Raw genomic sequence first — 21,717 nt, forward strand, 5'->3', positions numbered from 1 at the left:
TTGTTATGTTGAAATTGCATTTCTGTATATGCTTTTATGCAGGTCTGTTTTTGTGGTAGTGGATATCACAAAAACAGACCTGCAATTTTAAAAAACTGCAGGGGAATATGCCGCGGTTCTTACCACAACCGCGGCATATACTGTCTCGTTTTAATTTTTTTTTTTTAAAAAGAGACTATAGGCCGCGGTTCTTGCACTAANCGCGGCCTATAGTTGCACTTTCTGCCGCGGTTNAACCGCGGCATATAATAGACTATTTTTGTTTTAAAAAAAAAAATTCACTTAGGCAGCGGTTCTTTAGACAACCGCTGCATATTGCGGAACTTATATACCGCGGTTGTAACCGCGGCCTAAAGTCTTTGACTTACTACCGCGGTAGAATATACCGCGGTTCGTAAACCGCGACCTATAGTGCAAAATAACCGCGGTAAAATCCCCTCGCTGCACTAGTGGTCTTAATTATAAAATAGAATATAATTATCTTCACGTCACTGAAATAAACACAATTAGTGAACCTTTTAATTTAATAATTTGTTATTAACTTTATTTTAGTAACTGAATATTAATTAATTGGATGACAAAATGTTAATGTTTATCACTCTTGAGTTTTATAATTAAGAAACCAGTTTGGTCACTTTTTATATAGAGTTGCATGGGTTGGTAGATTCAACTTCATTAACTGTTATTAATCACAAAACAGGGGCAAACGAAAATAAAGAGAAACAACAATAATGTAAAAAGAAAAAGAAAATTACCCTAACTATCCCATCATATATTAATTAAATTAATGTTTCAAAGTGTTATGTAAGATCACGAAATATCATGTAAAATGATTGAAATGAATACGTCGATTAAATCAATGTTGTAAAGTCATATCGAGTCATGCAATATGGTATATTTTATTAATAGAAATTTACTCACATTGTACTTTTTATACAATTTCTTTCTTTTAAAAAATTATTACAAATTTCCATAACCAAACATACATTTTGTGGAGTAAAATTAAATACTCGACAAGGTATGTTCACTTGGGTGATTAGGGAGATGATTTGGGAAAAGTGATTGAGTGGATTTGAAGGTGATTTTTTGTGTTTGTTTGAATGGATTTGAAGGTAATTGAGAGTAGATTTAGAAGTAAAGTTTGTGAGAATTAGTGTAGGATTTGATTGATGTGATAGTTTTAAAAAATTTGTTTGATTGATAGAAATTGAAGATTACCAAAATGTCCCTAGATATTAAAGTAATATAAAATGATATTTGTTAATGTTATATTTAATTGTAAATATGATTATTAGGAGTTAAAAATTTAGAATAATTATTAAAAATAATTTTAAAAATTTAATTAAATTATAATTTAGTGAAATGATTTTTTCAAAATGAAGTATTTGTTTGTAATATAATTTAGTTCCAAGTAGTATGAATTTATTTGTAATGGAAGTGAGATTTATTAATTTTGAAGACAACCGATAATTAACCCAAGTTATAATTATCCATTACATAAAATAAAAAGTGCAAACATAATAACATACAAATATATTTGTAATAGATCATCATGAAGTTGCTTCACGAAGGTATCTAAGCAATGTATTGAAACGATATTGTGTCGGCATCCTTATTAAACGTCTTGTATGGGATGGATGTGAAGATAGAAAGTCTAAGCACTGTCTCAATAAATTGTCATCTTGAATGTTCATAGGTCGTAATAAGTTATGAATTTGTTCCAAAGTTGGATTAGATGATTGGTTCCTAGCCCTTGTTAACCATTCATTTTGACGCAGCAATTCATTTCGACGCTTTGTGGCCTGATCTTGTCGTTCAAGAGCCGCATATAGTCTTGTTGTTTGTGTAATTATTTGTTCCAATTCATCAATTATTCATGGATCCATCTGTTTTATAGCTCAAAAAGTTGACAATAAATAAAAGTGTGAAAAGTGATGTTAAAGCAAGTACAATTCATATATAGGTAATGTAAGAAATCAATCATAGAAGTCAAGTATAGGAAAAAAGTCATGTAATACAGGAACTTAATCATCTAAATGTTGAAGAATTAAGTTAACATTTTGATTCAGGTGAGCAAATTGTCGGTTCATGTCGAGAGATAGGTTTGTCAAGTTATCTTCAATACGCTGAACCCGCACCTGCATTTGTTCCATACCCTGCATTCTGTGTTGCAAGTCTTGTACCCCCTCCCATATTTGAGTCATCATATTAGGATTTGAAAGATCTGGAGGAGGTTGCACAGGGTTGTCATGATGTTGTGGTTGGTCTTCTTCTTCTTCATCGCCGACATCGTGTTGCCAAACACCGTTAACATTAACAATATCCAACCTCTTCAAAGAATTAATTGAAAAATGATGTATGGTCCCAATACGAGTGCTGGCATCGACATCAACATGTACTCCACAATATTGCATGATTTGGGTGATCAATACACCATATGGTAGGGGTGTGTCACCAGCCTTGCATTTGAGCGTATGCTGCATGATGTGATGAAGCCAATTGATAACTATATTATTTTTAAGCACTCATATCATAAAGATATCCTCCTGCAATAACCTTGCAAAATTTACAAGTCGGGGAGTCAACATGTGCACAATAACATAATGTAGAAGTCTATCATTAATATTCAAAGAACCAACTGTTTTAACACGTTGACCCTACATTTCAGGTCTAACCATAGTAGCTAATGTAATCTCCCGATCATAGGGAAAGTCGTCTAGGATAGTCGAATAAGACAACTTTAGACCCTCATACTTTATATTAATAATATTCAACCAATCAGTAGGTTTCAATCTGATTCTTCTCTTGTGGACCTCACTAAGCAAATATCCATTTGCAAAGATCTTCAGATTTGAATAAAAAACTTTGATTAAATCGGGATAGAACGGTGCTTGCAGTGTAAGAAATTCGACCACCCCTTGAAATATAAGATGATGTTGGAAAAATAACCCTAAACCGGCAAATGATTCGAAATTCATTATTTTAGGAACGACAATATTCCTTGTGTAGAAATCAGCTGCATAATTTTCCATCTACTGGCTATGACTGAAGAAACGATGTTGATCTAATTGTTTTATAAGAGAAGGTCTAACATAGACTGCATCTTTTGGCTCAGTTAGGGTTTCTTTTCCGTTACGACTTTTTCGAGGCCTTTTGGTTGATGATGAGGCCATTTCACAATTTCTTCAACAAAACAATAAATGAAAACAAATTATTGAATATTATAAATAAGAACAAGCAATGACAAACCATTAGATCATAAGCATAAACATTAGTTCAAAATTTAAGATGGATGAAAACCAAAAGTCATAATTACATTACAGGTACATCTCATAATATAATACTAATACAATTAGTCAGATAAGACATCCTAACAATCTCCCTCCGATATCATTTTCCATAATTTATTTCATCGCTTGTGTGATGGAACTCCCATCAACCTCTTCACACATGTGGGGTTTCCACATAAGAAGTCATAGCATTGCTCGAGCAAAGATTCATCAGAAATTTTCATACCACTCAACATTTCATAAATGTTAGCTTCTGTATATGTGAAGTTCGGGGTGTGACGAAGAATCTTCGTTTGGGAATGTAGTATTTGATTCCTTTCTTTCATCATTGAGACTTGTTCTATGGCTGCATTAGAAATTACCCTGAAAAGAACATTTGAAGAGGTAAGGGCGTTGGTGAAACCGTCCAGGCTGGTCATCAACTTTTCAAAATGAGCATTAACGACATCGACCATAGGTGCCTTCCTTTTGGAGCCTCTTGAGGATGAAGTTCCACCGGATGGAACGGAAGGCACAGATTGAGTGTTCCCTGGACTATATTCATCTACAAATGGAGGAGGTGATGGTGGAGTTGGGTCTCTATACTCTATCTAGTCAGATTGTTCTGGAATGTACTCAATATTCTGATTCAGATCAACATTAACACGAGGCACAACCTGCTGACGATGTGTTTGACGAGCGGTCCGAACACCACTCCCAGTAGCTCGATCAGCCGCCCATAACTCCACCATTAAATCATAATGTCTTATGCTGGTAACTCTCAACTTTGATGCAACTGGCCTCGACTGAAAAAATGTACATGAAACAATTAGTGGTTGAACTTATGTATTTTAAGAATAGACCAAATGTGAATGTTTATCAAATACCTGAATGAGGTCAACCCAGACTTCGTCTTCAGCTTCAAACCTCATAGTGACGGTGTTCCAAGCAAAACCACTCAATCCACCAAAGAGGTCATGAACCTCACACCATCTGTCTTTCAATACCTTTTGACGATTTTTTACATTAGTTTTACTAACATTAACATAACCAAAGTTATGAAGGTATTGAACCATGTTATTATATGTTTGGGTTGTCCAGTGTTAATCCCCTGGCAAGTGTACCAGATCGTTTCAAGTACTAATAAAATGGTAAGTCCAAGTATCTTTTTCCTAAGAGACTCATGGCACTAAACTGTTGTGCTTTTGCTTAACCAATCAAAACTATAAGAACAATATTTTGGGGTTTTTGAATATAAAGTACGGAAAAATAAACATGAATGCAATTTGATCAATTTAGGTTAAACACAAAAGTGGATGGATGATGTTGATAAAATGAGATGGATTTGTTGCTAGTGTTCAAATTTCACCTAATCAATCTCATATATATACTCTTCTTACTTAATTCGCTTTATTATCTAATTGTCATGCAAACTTTCTTAGTTTATCCTAAACCCGACCCCTCGGCGAAAAGAGCCTATTACTAGTTACTGGCTTACTATCCCTAGTCTCCTCTAGTAATTAGCAATGCATGTCTCAGAGAAGCAAAATACAATTGATCGTCCTACTCCTATCCCTAGGCAGTATTGCTTAATCAAGAAATTTCCTATCAGTTCATGACTTCCCCGTACGTCCCCGTATTGACTAAGGCAAATATCTTTATATCGAATGAGTTAAACGATAAAAGCTTTGAGCATAGATAAGAAACCCAACAATTGATAATATAAGCATATGAATAAAACAAGAATTTTAATATAAGAGAGTTTAGAGGTTACATCTTTTCCCAACAACAATTAAGATTAGCTCTCCATCTTCATGGAGAAACTAGGTGAACAATGGAATGAAAGAGATAGAAACCCTAACAAGGAGAAAAGGAGAGTTGTCACCATCTCCAAATCTTCCCCAAAGGGGTGAAAAGTGTGTTTTTGTGCCTAAACCATCAAAAGATACAAACCCTAAGATGTTCTGGCTTTTAAATAGGACATAAAAATAACAGAAAACAGGTCCAAGCCCAAACAGATTATAAAAATCGCACAAAATATATCAAATCACGTTCTGGTTGACTTTTTTTGGATTCTGGTTGACTTTTCAGCAATCTGGTCAACTCTGGTAAACTTTTCAGCATTCTGGTTGACTGATTGACTTTTCTGCACTCTGTTTGACTTTTCTGCACTCCAATCATTTGATACTTCAACCTTTCTTTCAATTCATTCCAAAAACCTACAAAATTAAGGGGATTTAATGATAAAATCATAAAACATGTCCCCAACTCTTTTATCCATAAAACTAAAGAAAAATCATGAGTCAAAGAAAGTTTCTAAGTCAACAAGGGTGCATTTGATATCAAAATTAAGTATAAAAATAACGGTTTTTCAACCGTTATCATCCAGCTGCCATCAACCCTATTACCCAAACGATTCTCCTCAATCATAGAATGCAAAAGCCTTGCATCCATTTCCTCAGTCCATTTGCAGAACTCTCTCATACCATCGGAGGACTCAGTGGCAACTCCCTTACCCCTGTCCATATTAGACCTATTTCATAAAGAAAATGGTAAGAATTGAAGTTCAATTATTGATAAAACCAAAAAGATGTCATATTCAAATAACAGAGTCATAACAAAATATGAATTACAATAACTATGAACTTTGATAATCTTGCCACATTTGATCCGCTATGGCATCCCTAATAGTACTACCAACCCTATAATTATCTTCTCGAACTTGAGACGATGACACATTCTGCTCTTCCCTTTCATTCAACTCATTATCAACCTCATTAAGCAATGGGTCATCCTTATCAACTCCACGGATAAAGTTGTGTAGGATACAACAAGCTAAAATAATATTCGTCATTGTCTCCAATCCGTAATGTGGTTTAGTGCCACTTGCAATGGTAGGGAATCATTTCTTCAATACACCAAATGTTCTTTCAATAACATTTCTCGGTGATGAATGTCGATGGTTAAAGAGCTCTCGTGCATTTTGTGGTCCTCTGCGTGTAAATTCTTTAAGGTGATATCTGACGCCTTTATATGGTGTCATAACCGTACTTTTCAGCGTAAATCCAGCATCGTCGAGATAGTATTTTCCTACAGGTATTTACACATCAGTATTTATTAAGTAATAAAGAACCAATCATTATATCCCAGTGAAGACACTTACCTTGGGGGATCACCAACGGATCATCTCGATCAAGAGCATTTTTTAAGATTCTAGAATCAGATGTTGTGCCTTCCCACCCAACTAGAACGTATGTGAATTTCATATCAAAGTCACATACGACAAACACATTTTGAGTTGGCCAATCTATTCTACCACGAAATCTTGGAGCATCTTCTCTTGGCACCCTTATGTTACCAATAAGGAGTATTGGAAAATCTTGAAGACAATTGTTTTGATGATGCTGCAAGAAGTTTTTCTTGAAAAAGATATTAGAATTATTTAAAAGCAATTTGTAGAATTTAAATGTAGTAGGAAAGTCTTTAATTTTTGTAAAACTTGTAATTTTTACAGAAATAATCGATTATGTTAAACAATAATCGATTATCACAAGTCTTTCAGGAATAATCGATTATTCCCTTCACATAATCGATTATCATATTTTGAAAAACCTGTAACGAACTTGGATAATCGATTATCACTTACAATAATCAATTATTTGTGTTAGTTGGGATTTGACTTTTGATATTCAGAGTAGATGGCTATATATTGAGCTTCTGTATAGTTCAGAAGCAACGTTGTTGAACAAGAGTGTTTTTGGAGAATACTGTTTGTCAGAGGAAGTTCTCAAAAGCTATTGTTCAGGTTCCCTTGCTTGGTCTCGTGAATAGGAGAAGCTCGCGTTTCGTGTGTCGATAGTCAGAGCAGATTCTCTTCGAGTTAGCAAGGTGCTCTGCCTGGTCTCGTGCATAGGAGAAGCTCGCGTATCGTGTGTCGATAGTCGGAGTGGTTCTCTTCGAGTTGGCAGAGTGTTCATCTTCCGGTTCGTTTGTCGAAGGAAGGTTTATTTTATCCGTTTTTATTCACTATTTTTTGTAACCTGTGAAACTCATTTTTAGTGGAACTGTTAATCACTTGTTATAGTGATTAACGACTGGACGTAGATTTTGTTGAATCGAACCAGTATAAAAATTACTTGTGTGATTTTTCTATTCCCTACACTCTTTACATATTACGCATATCAATTGTTCAATACATTTTCTCTTAGAAAATTTATTTCTAAAACTAACCATTTTAATTTACAAAAGTGACCGAACACGCTTTCCGCTTACTCAAGCTTTTATTCCGCTGTGTTACACTTTGTTTGGTACTGATTCCAACACCTTACATGAACGTGAGTACCATCTATGGCCCCTAAGCAATCCTAAACATTGAATTAAGAAGTCATCATACAACTGCATAACATTAACATTGTTTCATAAAATCACAGTGTGACTAACACATTGAAATCATTACCTTGAAGTAAGGATAAAACTTATTGTTGTTCAAGACATATGGATGAACCTCATCTCCTGATGGCTGAGTTAAAAATTATGATTCTAGATTTATAATAGCATCCAACACATTGTGAAAGTGTTTGCTAACCGTCGCCCCATATCGATGAAATGAAAATGTGACACTTCGATTCTTAACATTATGCCCAATTATATGAAGAAATTGAGCTACTTGTTCCTCCACTATGGAGCGAATGACGTCTTTAACTAACCCAATTGTTCTTAATCTCTCACAAAGATTAATAAATGCCTCTGGACCCATCCGAATATTGTCACGACATCGAGTAGTATGCACCAGGTACGACATTAACTATTGTCTGCACTTCAACGGTCTTTGTTGGGAAGAAAATTGCTAACACTATTTGGATCACTCGAGAACATATTCAATATATTCAAGGCATGACAAACAATGCATAACATTGTTAGTGTAGCTAGGGAGGTGGTTATTTGTAAGTGTTAATGTAGCATTGCCATTATATTAAAGTCTACACCAACCACACCATCATTTATATCTTTACGGTCCAAGTACAACAAGTCTAATTCTTATTCCATCTATTTTTACTTAAACAAACAATCATACTATAATTAAAATCATGCATTCATATATTCATTAAAAATAATTCATTCCTATATTCATACATTCATATATCATATATTCATATATAAACATAATACATTAATACATTCATATATTAAAAAAAACAAAAATATTTAAATAACACATTCAAAAGAATTCATATATTTATTATAAATAAACAAACAATAGCACTTACTTGTTGAAGATCTGTGAATGTGGATATCCAATTATGAATTAGGCAAAATTTTCCACTCAAACTCCAAGCAATGTACTCAAAGATTCACTGATTCTTGACTATAAAAGTTGGATGGTAAATTTCAATGTTTTTCAAGTACCTAACACCAAACATGTGAATATGATAATATTAGATATCATAGTTCAATAAAATCATAATTGTTTTAAATCATAATCTACCCGTAACCAAAGTAATTCCAATTCATCAACCAATTGCAGATAAATAAGTCAAAATCTTCAATGTTGAATTACAAAAGTTAATAATATACCTTGAACAAAGCGGTTCCAATTCATCAACCAAGTGTACACAAATAAGTACAAATCTTCAATATTCAACTACAAAAGTGAATAATCTTGGCTGACCAAAAAACATTCACAAATAATCTTCTTCACCGAAACAAACATCTCGTGCTTGCTGGCCCAAAAACATCCACAAAGAACCTTCTTCACCTAAAGCAATAACTCTTGCTTAACACACGTCCAGAACCTTTAAAATACCAACAAAGAAAACCATGCTCAATTCCTTCCCTTACCATGAAATTAAACTCAAAATCCAAAGATCATAACTTTTCTCAATTCGTAATCTACCTTAAACAAAGTGGTTTCAATTGATAAACCAAGTGCAGAGATACTCGTCGTTCACACACTATGGCTGTCATTGAAATATTAATGCCAAAACAAGCAAAAAAAAATGCCACTACAAAGAAACATATCCTTCACCTCCAAAGGTCACCAACCACCCATCTATTTGCTAACACCTGCAACAATACACGAAGTTATTAACAAGGTTGCCACCACTACGAAAGTCAGGTAGGTTAACAACTTCACACTTCGAAATATCCATTTCCTACCTTGACAAGTGCACCGGAAAGGTCCACTATGACAACCACAACGTTCAGAACAACAGCTACACCTACGTCAATGATGCTTCACCACCAAAGTCCTTCAGCTCGACCTTCACCAAACTCGACCAAGATGCACAACGTTCACAATCTAGATTCTTCATGTACCAGTTTCTTCACAAGTCGTTCACCTGCAACAGAAACAAAATAATAGGTTAGGTACATGGACGTCCTCATCTCGGCCTCGTGCATGTACTACTGCATACAGTTGTGCTAGCCTCAACACTCTTCACGGCCACAAACCGAACCAACATCATAACATCAACAAAACGAATTAGAGGAAGCATGGATGAAGCCTAACGCTTGTTGTAACCGAATCAAGCAAGGAGTAACCAAATACATGAGATTTACAAACGTTGTAACGGAATACAATGAAGCGTAACCAGATACATTGCACAGGTTTCCTTTTACGTTGCAGCGTATCCGAATACGCAGACCCCTATAACCGAATACAGCTTCCACACATCTCAACTTCTGCAACCGAAAACGCCACGCTCTCCATCTTCAACGCTTTTTCATGCTTCAAGCTCAAGTTCCCTATCATCGACGCATGTTCATTATTAACAACGACACCAACCATGGTCCAGGATCACCTCACACCATTCTTCATTCCTCTTCATCATCAAATGGCTACCATTTGAAGCTCCAACCTCCAAAAGTTTAACAACCATGCCAAGGGACAATGCAATGGACAACTAACCTGAACAATTTCATCAACCTATGGTCTCCAATGCACTCAGCACACCCACAATTCTCAAGCACACAATAGCTCACGAATGATGAAGGAGAAATCCCAGCACATATACTTCACAACACACCTCAAATAATACACCATCCAACTCACAATTAACACACAAACCAAACATACACCAACCAAGTCTCGTATTATAGCCTCTACGGTCTTCTTCAACGCTGTTTCAAATTCAAAGCAAGCACTGTATTGCCAGGAATCTTTCCTGTGTTGCTCGCCAATGCTTTTGTGATTAGTTGTGTCAAAACTCAGAAGCACAAAAGAGATTCTTTGCATTACTACGCTGCAAACTTACATAGTTGGCCTGTGAAAGTGTAAAAATTGCACTCGGTCAAGGCTTATCCACCAGCCACAATAACCCTCGTAATGGCTCACTGTGCATTACTATTTATTAAGCACGCTAGAATCGAATACTGGTGGTTGGATTCAAGTACGGTCTATGCATGGTTTTTACTTTTTCTTAATTGTTACAGTAAGGGCATAAAAGTCATTTCGCTGTAATTCTTTGCAAATCTTCGCAATTTTGCGAGTGGTTCTAAAAGGTGATATCTCGCAATTACGCTCAATTACTTCCTCGATGATCAGCGCAAGTGAACACGATTTTCACTTCAATTCATCACTTTCTCTTCTGCGTGAATAGTGTTTCACCCCAAGTGAACACATCTTTAGAAAAATGTTTATATAACTATATAAGATATTCTATGTTCTTAAATCAAAATTAAATAGAAATTAGTTGAAATTAAAAATATATATAATTAATAATAGGATACTATACAAGCCTATTTAATATATACTTTAAATTGCACTGTTGAAGAAACAAATACGAAATAAATTGTAGAGAATAATAATATATCTTCCAAAAACTCATAAGTAATTTTAATCAATTATAGTAAGAATAAAATAATTTTAAACAATTATAGTAGGATTGATGTGTAATACCCTAAAAATTAAATAACTATGGTATAAACTCATTTAATTTTTTACAATACAATCTAAGCATACAGAAAATATATAAAAATATAAATATTTGTACAAAGAGAATTAAAATACAAAAAAAAAAAGGTATTAGCTTTCAGAATTCTTTTTTCTATTTAGAATATACATATGTAACGATATATGTTTGGTGTATAATTATCAATATTCACAAATAATTTAAGAAAATATATATAAGAGGAGACATTTTGATTAATAAATTACAACAATTTATTTTCATTTAAAATCCAACATACAACAACCAATGACACTTAGATTAACACCAAAAAAAATTAACAAAGTAGAATAACAAGTAACTTTTCCCAAGATAAGTATTAAATGTGTCTTATCAAATATTTAAAACTTAGATTTATAAGCGAATCTAAGAGAAATTAAAAGTGTAATTTCGTTGCAATTCAAGTGACACATCTACAAATGTCATGATATGAAATAACTACCTTGTGGGTTTCCCACCACTTGATATCTTATATCATGGGTGAAACAAGAAAATCATATTGTTACATTAAGTGACAATAATTAATACTCAAATCAAACAATTATTCACATATCGTATCATATATTTGAACACAATTTCTCATAAGTTTCATCATTCTCATTAAGAATTATAATACATTATAACTTATTTAATTAAAATCATAAACCAATCAGATATGAAGTTCAAATTCATTTATTATTTATAAATATATACATATTAAATAAATTAAAGAGGAAAAAAAATTAGCTTGAGCAAAAATTAGACAAAAATTAGGTTAAGCTGTAGTGGTATTTTCATTTAGGTAAAAAATCCTTTACTTAAGCAAAAATAAGACAAAAACACAAGCTTATTTTCACTTCTATTTTTGTTTACACAAAAATAAGATGAAAAAAAAGTAAGGTATGAATCTTTGACGTATTTTTGTTTAGCGAAAATCCTCCACCATGAAAATTTCAAAAAAGTCATCCTCAAGTGCACAACCAAATTTCAAGAATAATTTAAAAAGCATTTTAATAATAAAATTTTCAAACAATTCAAATGTTAATGGAAATAATAATTCAATCAAAGAGTATTCTTTACTCATTTTAATCTAATCTTGATTACTGAAACTCCATGTATACTTCATTTACATTAAACTTATAAACTAGTATGAAACAAAATTATAAAAACCAAACCTATTTCACAATTCATATATATATAATCCACGACTAAATCAACTTCTCATCAAAATAGTTCATTCAAAACATTCTCCAATTATATTAACTATGTCTCAAAGAATATTTTATCTCAACCATGCTAATGAGTTTAAAAAAATAAAAATATCAGTTGTATAGAAATAAAAATCTTATGGTCATGTTATCTTTACTTTCATTACCTAATCTTAAAGTTCTAAAAAAAACATAAATAGTTTCATTTATCTCTTGTTCCGATTATTTCAGTTAAAGTTCTAGCTCCCAAATATAATCAATTTTTTAGTATATGTTATATCAAACTGAAAATAATTACCTTTTTTAATTGATCCTATCAAAATTAATAATAATTTTTTAAAATAAATAAAAACTTACTCTGTTTAAAGTTTCATCCCATAGAAATGTTCCTTAGTCATATCACCTATGAACAACTATCAAATTCTAAAAAAGACTAAAAGCAAGAATTTTGAAACAAATTAATAAAAAAAATAAGAGAAGAGAGGGAGAAAAGAAAAATAAAAGTGAGAGGGTGAATAACATCAAACAGTGAAATTATGTAATTATGTAATAATTTTTCTAAATGATATTATTATTTAATTTTATTCCACAAAGTGTATATTTGGTTATAAAAATTATAAAGAAAAGAGGCGCAGTAGAAACTTTATGTGGGCCCTCTCAGGACCCTCTGTCGTCTAGTCACAGGTCACAGGTCACTCAGGTCCCACTTTCCGTAGCTACTGAAACTTCTGTCATAGTATGCTATCTCCTCGCACATGCAGAATCTGAACTTCTTACTTTACTGCTCTAATATTTTTCCGTATTCATTATTTCTATTATTCACTCTTGAATTTAATGTTAACAGAATATCTCTGATCTTGGTTTCATATTGTTTATATCTTTTAAAAGAATAACAAAGTATCGTGGCAGGTATATTTGTTGTTTCAGGATCTTGCTTTGTTTATTTTTCAGTGTGACAAAGAAACTTAAACATCTGCTTTGGTACCGTTGAGGTCGCTTTCTCAGTTGAATTTCCTTCATACATTTATTGTTTATAGTGTGGTGCTCTCTTTAGAAACCTTCTTGGAGAAGAAATGGAGAATAGGGTACCCTTCTTCGTCTTCCTGTCCTCTTTCTCATTCACGCTGCTACTTCTCTTGCAACTTTCTTCTGCTCAGATTCCAGGTACCCTCTTCTCTGCTTTTGCTAATCTCAAACTTTTTTCTCTACCTTCCAATTGGTTTCCATAAAGATTGAGTCTTTTTCTTCTCTAGCACCAGTTTCTGCAATAAAATGAAAAGAGTGTTTTTGTTTTGATGTTCACCATTGTGCTCTGTAGTCTTTGTTTTCTGGCACTGATTCTTGATTCTTGTGACACTGTTTCGTCTTTTCCCTGTTCTTTCTCTCAATGTTTTCTTGCTGTGCCCTTTAGTCCTTTGATAATGTTTTCTTGTGGTGGTGACCTCAAATTTGAGAACTGTTTTGGCAGTTCACCTGCCTTTCAGTTCTAAAATGATACCTTTTTTCGTGTTTCAAAATTCAAAACCTGAGATGAGTAGTGCGACAGTTTCGCATGGATACGATGTTGCATGATCAAATATCAATGTTTCTAGCAAAGTTACAATAATAGCTGGCTAGATGGCTTAATTAACCGTGATTAAATGCCAACTGTGAGTAATTTTAACATAAGAATTTCTTCAAGATTGAAGATTGTTTGCTTCTTGGAACCTGTAGTGGTTGTGTAGATCATAAAATTACTATTATCTATTTTTAATAAATGGATCTTTAAATAATTGCTATCATTATTTTGGAAACTTCTCTTAAACTTTCACTGTGTGAATAGATTTTTGATTTATCTCAATTCTGGATAGACTATTATTGTCTGATACTTACTTGATTTGATTTCCTCATTAAAACCTGGATACTAGATTATGCTGTTATTTGGTGACAAAATATGTTATGTTTAGCAGGTTTTGTGAGTCTGGACTGTGGTGGTAAAGAAAATTTCACTGACGAAATTGGTCTTCCATGGACTCCTGATGAACTTAGGTATGGAGACATAAGCACTATATCAGTCGCAAATGAGACACGGAAGCAATACACAACAGTACGACATTTTCCTGCTGATTCTAGAAAATACTGCTACTCACTTGATGTTGTTAGTAGGACAAGGTACTTACTGAGGGCGTCGTTCTTGTACGGGAACTTTGATGCAAACAATGTTTATCCAAAATTTGACATTTTTGTTGGTGCTACTCATTGGTCGACTATAGTTATATCTGATGCTAACACCATAGAAATGAGAGAGCTCATATTTCTGGCTTTAAGTCCTACAGTTAGTGTATGTTTATCAAATGCAACAACTGGAAAGCCATTCATATCTACTCTTGAACTCCGGCAGTTCAATGGTTCAGTTTATTATACATACACCGAGGAACACTTTTACCTCAGTGTATCCGCAAGAATAAATTTTGGCGCAGATAGTGATGCTCCAATCAGGTATTAGGTTTAATCTTTTCTGTTTCATAGGTTGCTCTAGTTAATCTTCTGAAGACTCATTTCATTCATTGTGTGTATTTCTGCCATATCAGGTATCCTGATGACCCATTTGATAGAATTTGGCAGTCAGATTCTATCAAGAGAGCAAACTATCTTGTCGATGTTGCTGCCGGAACTAGGAAAATTTCCACCAACAAATCAATTGAAGTTAGCAGTGATGAAATGCCACCAATGAAAGTAATGCAGAGTGGTGTAGTGGGCACAAACGGATCTCTAACTTACAGGTTGAACTTGGATGGTTTTCCTGGTTTTGCATGGGCAGTCACCTATTTCGCAGAGATTGAAGATTTGGCTGAAAACGAATCCAGGAAATTCAGACTAGTTCTTCCTGGTCATCCGGATATTAGTAAGCCTGTAGTAAATATTGAAGAAAATGCTCCAGGAAAATATCGCCTCTATGAACCAGGATATACCAATTTATCCTTACCCTTTGTTTTGTCCTTTAAATTTGCCAAAACATCTGATTCTGCCAGGGGCCCTCTTCTAAATGCCATGGAGATTAATGAGTATTTGGAGAAAAATGACGGCTCTCCTGATGGTAAGTTAAATCCTCTTTGAAGCATCCTATTATATTTTCTGTGCTTGGATTTCATGGTTTCCACTTTGCAGGAGACGTTATATCTAGTGTACTTTCACACTATTCCTCAGAAGAATGGGCACAAGAAGGAGGTGATCCTTGTCTACCTGTTCCATGGTCATGGGTCCGCTGTAGCTCAGATCAACAGCCAAAAGTAGTTTCAATGTAATACTCTACATGTTTTAAGGTTTATATAACAAACAAACGAAAAAGAAAAGAGAAAGAGAAGGAAAGAAAAACCAGCTAGCTTTTTCTAATAACAGTTGCTTTGTATTGGTGGTGATGGCAGTTTGTTGTCCAGTAAAAACTTGACAGGCAATATTCCTTTGGAGATAACCAAACTCACTGGTCTGGTTGAACTGTAAGTTCTGTTTTGCTTTCTTATTTTGCTTCAAATCTTTCAAACTTGTGGCACAGTGATTTGATTCATGGCGCAGATGGCTTGATGGTAACATGTTGACTGGCCCAATACCAGATTTCACAGGATGCATGGACTTAAAGATCATGTAATGGCACATAAGTTCTTCGTATATTAATTTTTTCTTTTCTTTGTAGTTTTAACTGAACCAGAACCTCTTCCTCTTGCAGTCATCTTGAGAACAATCAGTTGACAGGTGCGCTCCCAACATCTTTGGTGAACCTTCCAAACTTGAGGGAATTGTAAGCTATCTTGAACTTGGTATCTGTTATTCAATCAAATTTGAGCTTAGATATACTTTTTGTAAATCCAAATATGACTTACAAGCTTAGCAACAGTCACTGCAGTAATAAGTACCTTTTTGTTCATGTCCTTTGTCCTATTTTGATAATACTTGGTTTATTTTGACACAATTTTTGTAACACTTAAATGGTTGTAGGTATGTCCAAAATAATATGTTATCCGGAACTGTACCATCGGATCTTCTGAAGAAAGTTTCTTTTCTAAAGTGAGTACCTTGTTTACTTCAACTTAAATGCGATGCAGCATTACAGTTCACCATTTTCACATATGGACCTATACTTTTACTTTGCTCCCTAACAGCTACTCTGGAAACGATAATCTTCGTAAAGATAGCAGAAGAAAGACCCCCTTGTATGTGATTATTGGTTCAACAGTTGGAGCTGCTGTTCTGCTTTTGGCCACTGTTATATCATGCTTGTTTAAGCATAAAGGAAAAAACAGATATTACGAACAAAGTAGGACTCTGAATCAAAATTATATACCATTTCTTTCTGAGATTATTGAGACGGCAGAATGTGATATTTGTTTACACTGTTTGCAGACAGCCTTGTTTCCCACCCTTCTCAAAGTCTGGAGCCTACTAAAAGCATTGGTCCTGCAGAAGCTGCACATTGCTACAGCTTTTCTGAAATCGAAAAATCTACAAATAATTTTGAGAAAAAAATTGGTTCTGGTGGTTTTGGAGTTGTTTACTATGGAAAACTGAAAGATGGAAAAGAGATAGCAGTTAAAGTTCTGACGAGTAATTCCTACCAGGGCAAACGAGAGTTCTCCAACGAGGTAACCTGCACTTCATAAACCACTTCGGCAATCAAACATTGCAGACATCTCAGTTTAACTGACTTAGTTAAATTTTCATATCTTGATCTGTAGTATATTTCTTACTAAACTGTGTTGGCATTGAATAGATATTCATATCATAGTTATGTTTTTGTTTGATCCAGGTGATTCTTCTGTCAAGAATACATCATAGAAACTTGGTACAGCTTCTCGGCTATTGTCGAGAAGAAGGAAATAGCATGCTCATTTATGAGTTCATGCATAATGGAACTCTCAAGGAACATCTTTACGGTAAGTAAGCCTGCATAATTTAAATGACGAATCTGAAATCAATGTACTCAACCATTCATAATTTTCTATAGCCCCATTAACACACGGACGGAGTATCGATTGGAAGAAGCGTCTAGAGATTGCAGAAGACGCTGCAAAAGGTTTATAATACATCACTTATGTATATAGTTTAAGATGATTGAATTGTACATTTTTATTAAGCGTGTCATCTCATGCATGTTCAGGGATTGAGTATCTCCACACAGGCTGTGTTCCTGCAGTCATCCATAGAGACTTGAAAAGCAGCAACATTCTTCTTGACCGACAAATGAAAGCCAAGGTTTCAGATTTTGGTCTTTCAAAACTTGCTGTGGATGGGGCATCCCATGTTTCTAGCATAGTACGAGGAACAGTAGGATATTTGGATCCTGAGTAAGGCCTTCACTGTTTTCCATGAATTTACTGTTTATTATTTGTTGGGTGCCACGACAAAGTTTATCATTGTAACTTTCAACAGGTACTACATTTCTCAGCAGCTTACTGACAAGAGTGATATTTATAGTTTTGGCGTAATTCTTCTTGAACTCATATCTGGTCAAGAAGCAATATCTAATGACAGCTTTGGTGCTAATTGCAGAAACATAGTCCAATGGGTGAGCTTTAATTTCCAAGCAAAAGCATAATTTGATGTTATAAATAACAATACTTTGATGTTAATAGATTTGAAGAACTTGCATGTCATTGAATTACATTTATTACACTGATACTTTAATTTGGATAACATATACTTATATTTGTCCTTGATATTTTAGAATATTCGCGGGTTATCAATGAAGTATTTAATCTATAAAATAATAATATTTTTATAAATAATTTATAATTTTTTATTTTTGACAATATTTAATAAGTGATTTTAATTTAAATTTATACAATAACAATTTTATATATATATATATATATATATATATATATATATATATATATATATATATATATATATATATATATATATATATATATATATATATATATATTATGTTTTTAAGATTTTTTGTGTTTTTCAATATGCATTTATCATATATGTGATATATATGATATCACCATCTAAACTATATGTTGTTTGATAGGCAAAACTACACATTGAGAGTGGAGACATACAAGGTATCATTGATCCCGTGCTGCAGAACAAGTATAACCTGCAATCAATGTGGAAAATAGCAGAGATAGCATTGATGTGTGTTCAACCACATGGACACATGCGACCATCAATTTCAGAAGTTCTGAAGGAGATACAAGATGCCATTGCTATTGAAAGAGGCTCCGAAGGAAATTCGGATGAGCCAAGAAATTCGGTTCATTCTTCAGTCAACATGGATTTGGTTGCTCCTCAGAGCTTCCTCTCAATTGATGATTCCATTGCACAACCTACTGCACGATAGAGTAAACACACATGCACAATTTTTTACTACCTTTTAAATATTGGCAAAGCCATCAAGATCCAATTTCTACTAGTTCTAGCTTTCAAATTTTGCCTTTTTATTAGTTGAATGTGCCAAATCTACACTGTTTGGACCGGAACATTAGTGATTGTGTATTTTTTCTTTTTTACAACAAAGTTTAAACTTTAGCCACTATTTAGAAAAATCCAAATCGCATATTAACATAGTGTAAAATTTTAATATGCAAATATTTAGCCACTATTTAGACTTTTTTTATATGGTATGATCCATTATAAGATAACGTATCTAAGATGGTTTAACTTGTAAAAATAAACAATTAATATAGATAGATGTTTATATGAATTAAATTTATTTATGTTAAAAAGGTTAAAATTTATGATTTAACTTAGTTTGTCACGAGTTTGAGTGAAAAACATTTATAAATTTCAGTATGGATCAAAAATGGATTCGGTCCATTAAGAATTCAACTAATCCAGGTTGAACTTTGATTTATCAATTCAGACATATCAATAGATCAAACTTTTTTTTTTTTTTTAATTTTGGAGGAGCACACTCATGACACTTCATTTACTTTTTACCTTTATCTTTTATTAGTCATGAGTTTTAACCCATTTTAAGCTTTAAAGTAGAATATCTTTGATTGATTTTTAACATTATTTAGATTTTGTCATTTAAGCTTTTGTTGGATGAAATATATGGTTTAGCTCATGGTATCATCTATTATGTATAAACACTTTTAGGTTTTGCTATATTCAATAAGTGTGTTTAACATGTTGTCTTCTATCACAAGTTTCTAGAACAATAATTGAGACTTTCAAAGGCTTTTCCAAAAAATTGTTTAGACATTTTTACCTTCTTAACTAAATTGAGAGTTTGACTGATTACCATTTGGTATTGTATAACTTTTGCATGTATCAAAACTCTCATTGATGTTTAAGCTTGAGAATGTTTAATGTTATGTCTAGTTATACTTAGTTGATTCTCTAAGACTTTTCTAAATTACTTGGTTTCTAGAATGTTTTATCTATCACTTATATTTTAGCTATTCTAATATCCTAGTGACATCATCTTTATTTGTTCATTTTGTTTATTAAACTTGAAAACATACGAGAAAGTTTATGTATTTTAGTCTTATAAATGATTTTATCTTAACATAACGTAATAAAACTCGTTCATAATAAAATTATTTATATTAAAACCATTTAATATTAAAATAGTTGAGTTTCACTGTTTTAAACCATCACCACTTCTAAAAAGTCATTTTCTAAGGTTTTACAATAACTTAATTTTAAATAAAACATTTATCAATCATTAGTATAACATAAAGACCAATCAATTTATTATAAATTCAATATTTGTTATTCTTTTGCAAAAGAAATTAATTATTTTGTATTTATATATTTATTATTGAAAAAAAAATTATATTTTACTTTTACGATATCCAAAATACAAAGTACAAAAACTAGAAATACGATATTCAAACCACAAAAAATAAACTACATAGCAAAACAAACTAAACAAAACAACATAAATTACCAAATTGACAATTTGAAAACCCTAGGTAATTGTTCATAAATAGAAATAGAAATACATTACATTGACATCTTAGTTCTTAATCTCCAAATAATTTAATAGAAACAAAAATCTTAGGAATCCGCAACTTATTCCTACTTTTGTTGTTATCTATTACATTTATCATCAATGATGTTCCCGCCAAAGACTTAGGAGAAGAACAAAGAAACGAGAAATGATAAAATACATCAAAACTAAACTCCACACGTTCCAAAAAAAAATTGAAAGGTATAATGGAAAATTGAAAAGTTAAAATATGAATAATATAAAAACCTAAAAATTGAATTAGGAATAAAATGATATTAATATATATCGATTAATAAGTGGTTATGTAAAGACTAAAAAACCATGACATATCCAAATAAAAAAAAGGGGTAGAATGATAAATTAACTAACATTAGATTGGTTTTAAAATAAGAAAATATCTATCAATTGTGAAGTAAAATTAGAAATGATAAAACAAAACCTAATTTTAGGAAAACTACAAGGAAATTAGATATATATGATTGTATAGTATTGTTTTCTTAGTTTTATAATAAATAATAAATAGTAGCTGTGATAAAAATAAAAATATTAGTCTCGAGAAAGGGAAATAATGTAATGATAGTATTATAAGAATTATTATAGTGACATTTTTGAGGAAGTATAACAATTATATTTTACTTTTATGATACCCAAAATAGAAACCACAAAAACTAGAAATACAATATTCAAACAAAAAAAAAATTACATAGCAAAACAAACTAAATCAACAACATAGATTACCAAATTGAGAATTTAAAAACTCTAAATAATCGTTCATAAATAGAATTAGAAATACATTATATTAACATCTTAATTCTTAATGTCTAAATAATTTAATAAAAACAAAAATTTTACAAATCCACACCTTATTGTTATTTTTGTTATTATCTATTACATTTATTATCAATGATGTTCTCGCTAAGAATTAAAAGATAAGTAAAAAGGTAAGAAATAAGAAAATATATCAAAACTAAACTCCATACATATCTTCCAAAAAAAATCGAAAGATATAATAAATAATTAAAAAATTTAAATCTGAATAAGATAAAAACCTAAAAATTGAATAAGCGTCACATATGAATAAAATGATATTATACCAACGTGTATATATATATATATATATATATATATATATATATATATATATATATATATATATAGACTGATTTTCCAATAAAAAAATATTTATTAAAGAAAAAGTAAAATTGAAAACGATAAAAATAGCTAATTTTAGAAAAACTAGGAGGAAATTAGATATGGATGATTATATTATAATAAATAATAATTAGTAGCTGTAATAAAAATAAAAAAAATTATTTAAAGAAAGAAGGGAATAACGTAATGATAATATTATAAGAATTATTATAGTGATA

The 21,717-nt window shown here is 32.2% G+C and overlaps 1 protein-coding gene across 2 annotated transcripts; it reads left to right on the plus strand.

Moving 5' to 3' along the window:
• The first annotated feature begins 13,317 nt into the window (after positions 1–13,317).
• LOC106754392 (probable LRR receptor-like serine/threonine-protein kinase At1g67720) lies at positions 13,318–18,932 on the plus strand. Of its 2 annotated transcripts, none has more exons than XM_022777949.1 (15): positions 13,318–13,566; positions 14,349–14,880; positions 14,973–15,478; positions 15,550–15,682; positions 15,807–15,878; positions 15,955–16,023; positions 16,106–16,177; positions 16,375–16,443; positions 16,539–16,693; positions 16,780–17,018; positions 17,183–17,309; positions 17,381–17,449; positions 17,534–17,720; positions 17,806–17,941; positions 18,416–18,932. In XM_022777949.1, exons 1-15 carry the CDS (start codon positions 13,476–13,478, stop codon positions 18,725–18,727), a joined length of 2,769 nt encoding a protein of 922 aa, XP_022633670.1. In that variant the 5' UTR covers positions 13,318–13,475; the 3' UTR covers positions 18,728–18,932. The 2 variants fall into 2 exon arrangements, with proteins under 2 accessions (XP_022633670.1, XP_014491889.1); XM_014636403.2 differs by having other exon boundaries at positions 14,352–14,880.
• Positions 18,933–21,717: the final 2,785 nt, after the last annotated feature.

This window comes from Vigna radiata, unplaced genomic scaffold, assembly GCF_000741045.1.
Source record: "Vigna radiata var. radiata cultivar VC1973A unplaced genomic scaffold, Vradiata_ver6 scaffold_108, whole genome shotgun sequence".
NCBI classification, from domain to species: Eukaryota; Viridiplantae; Streptophyta; class Magnoliopsida; order Fabales; family Fabaceae; genus Vigna; species Vigna radiata.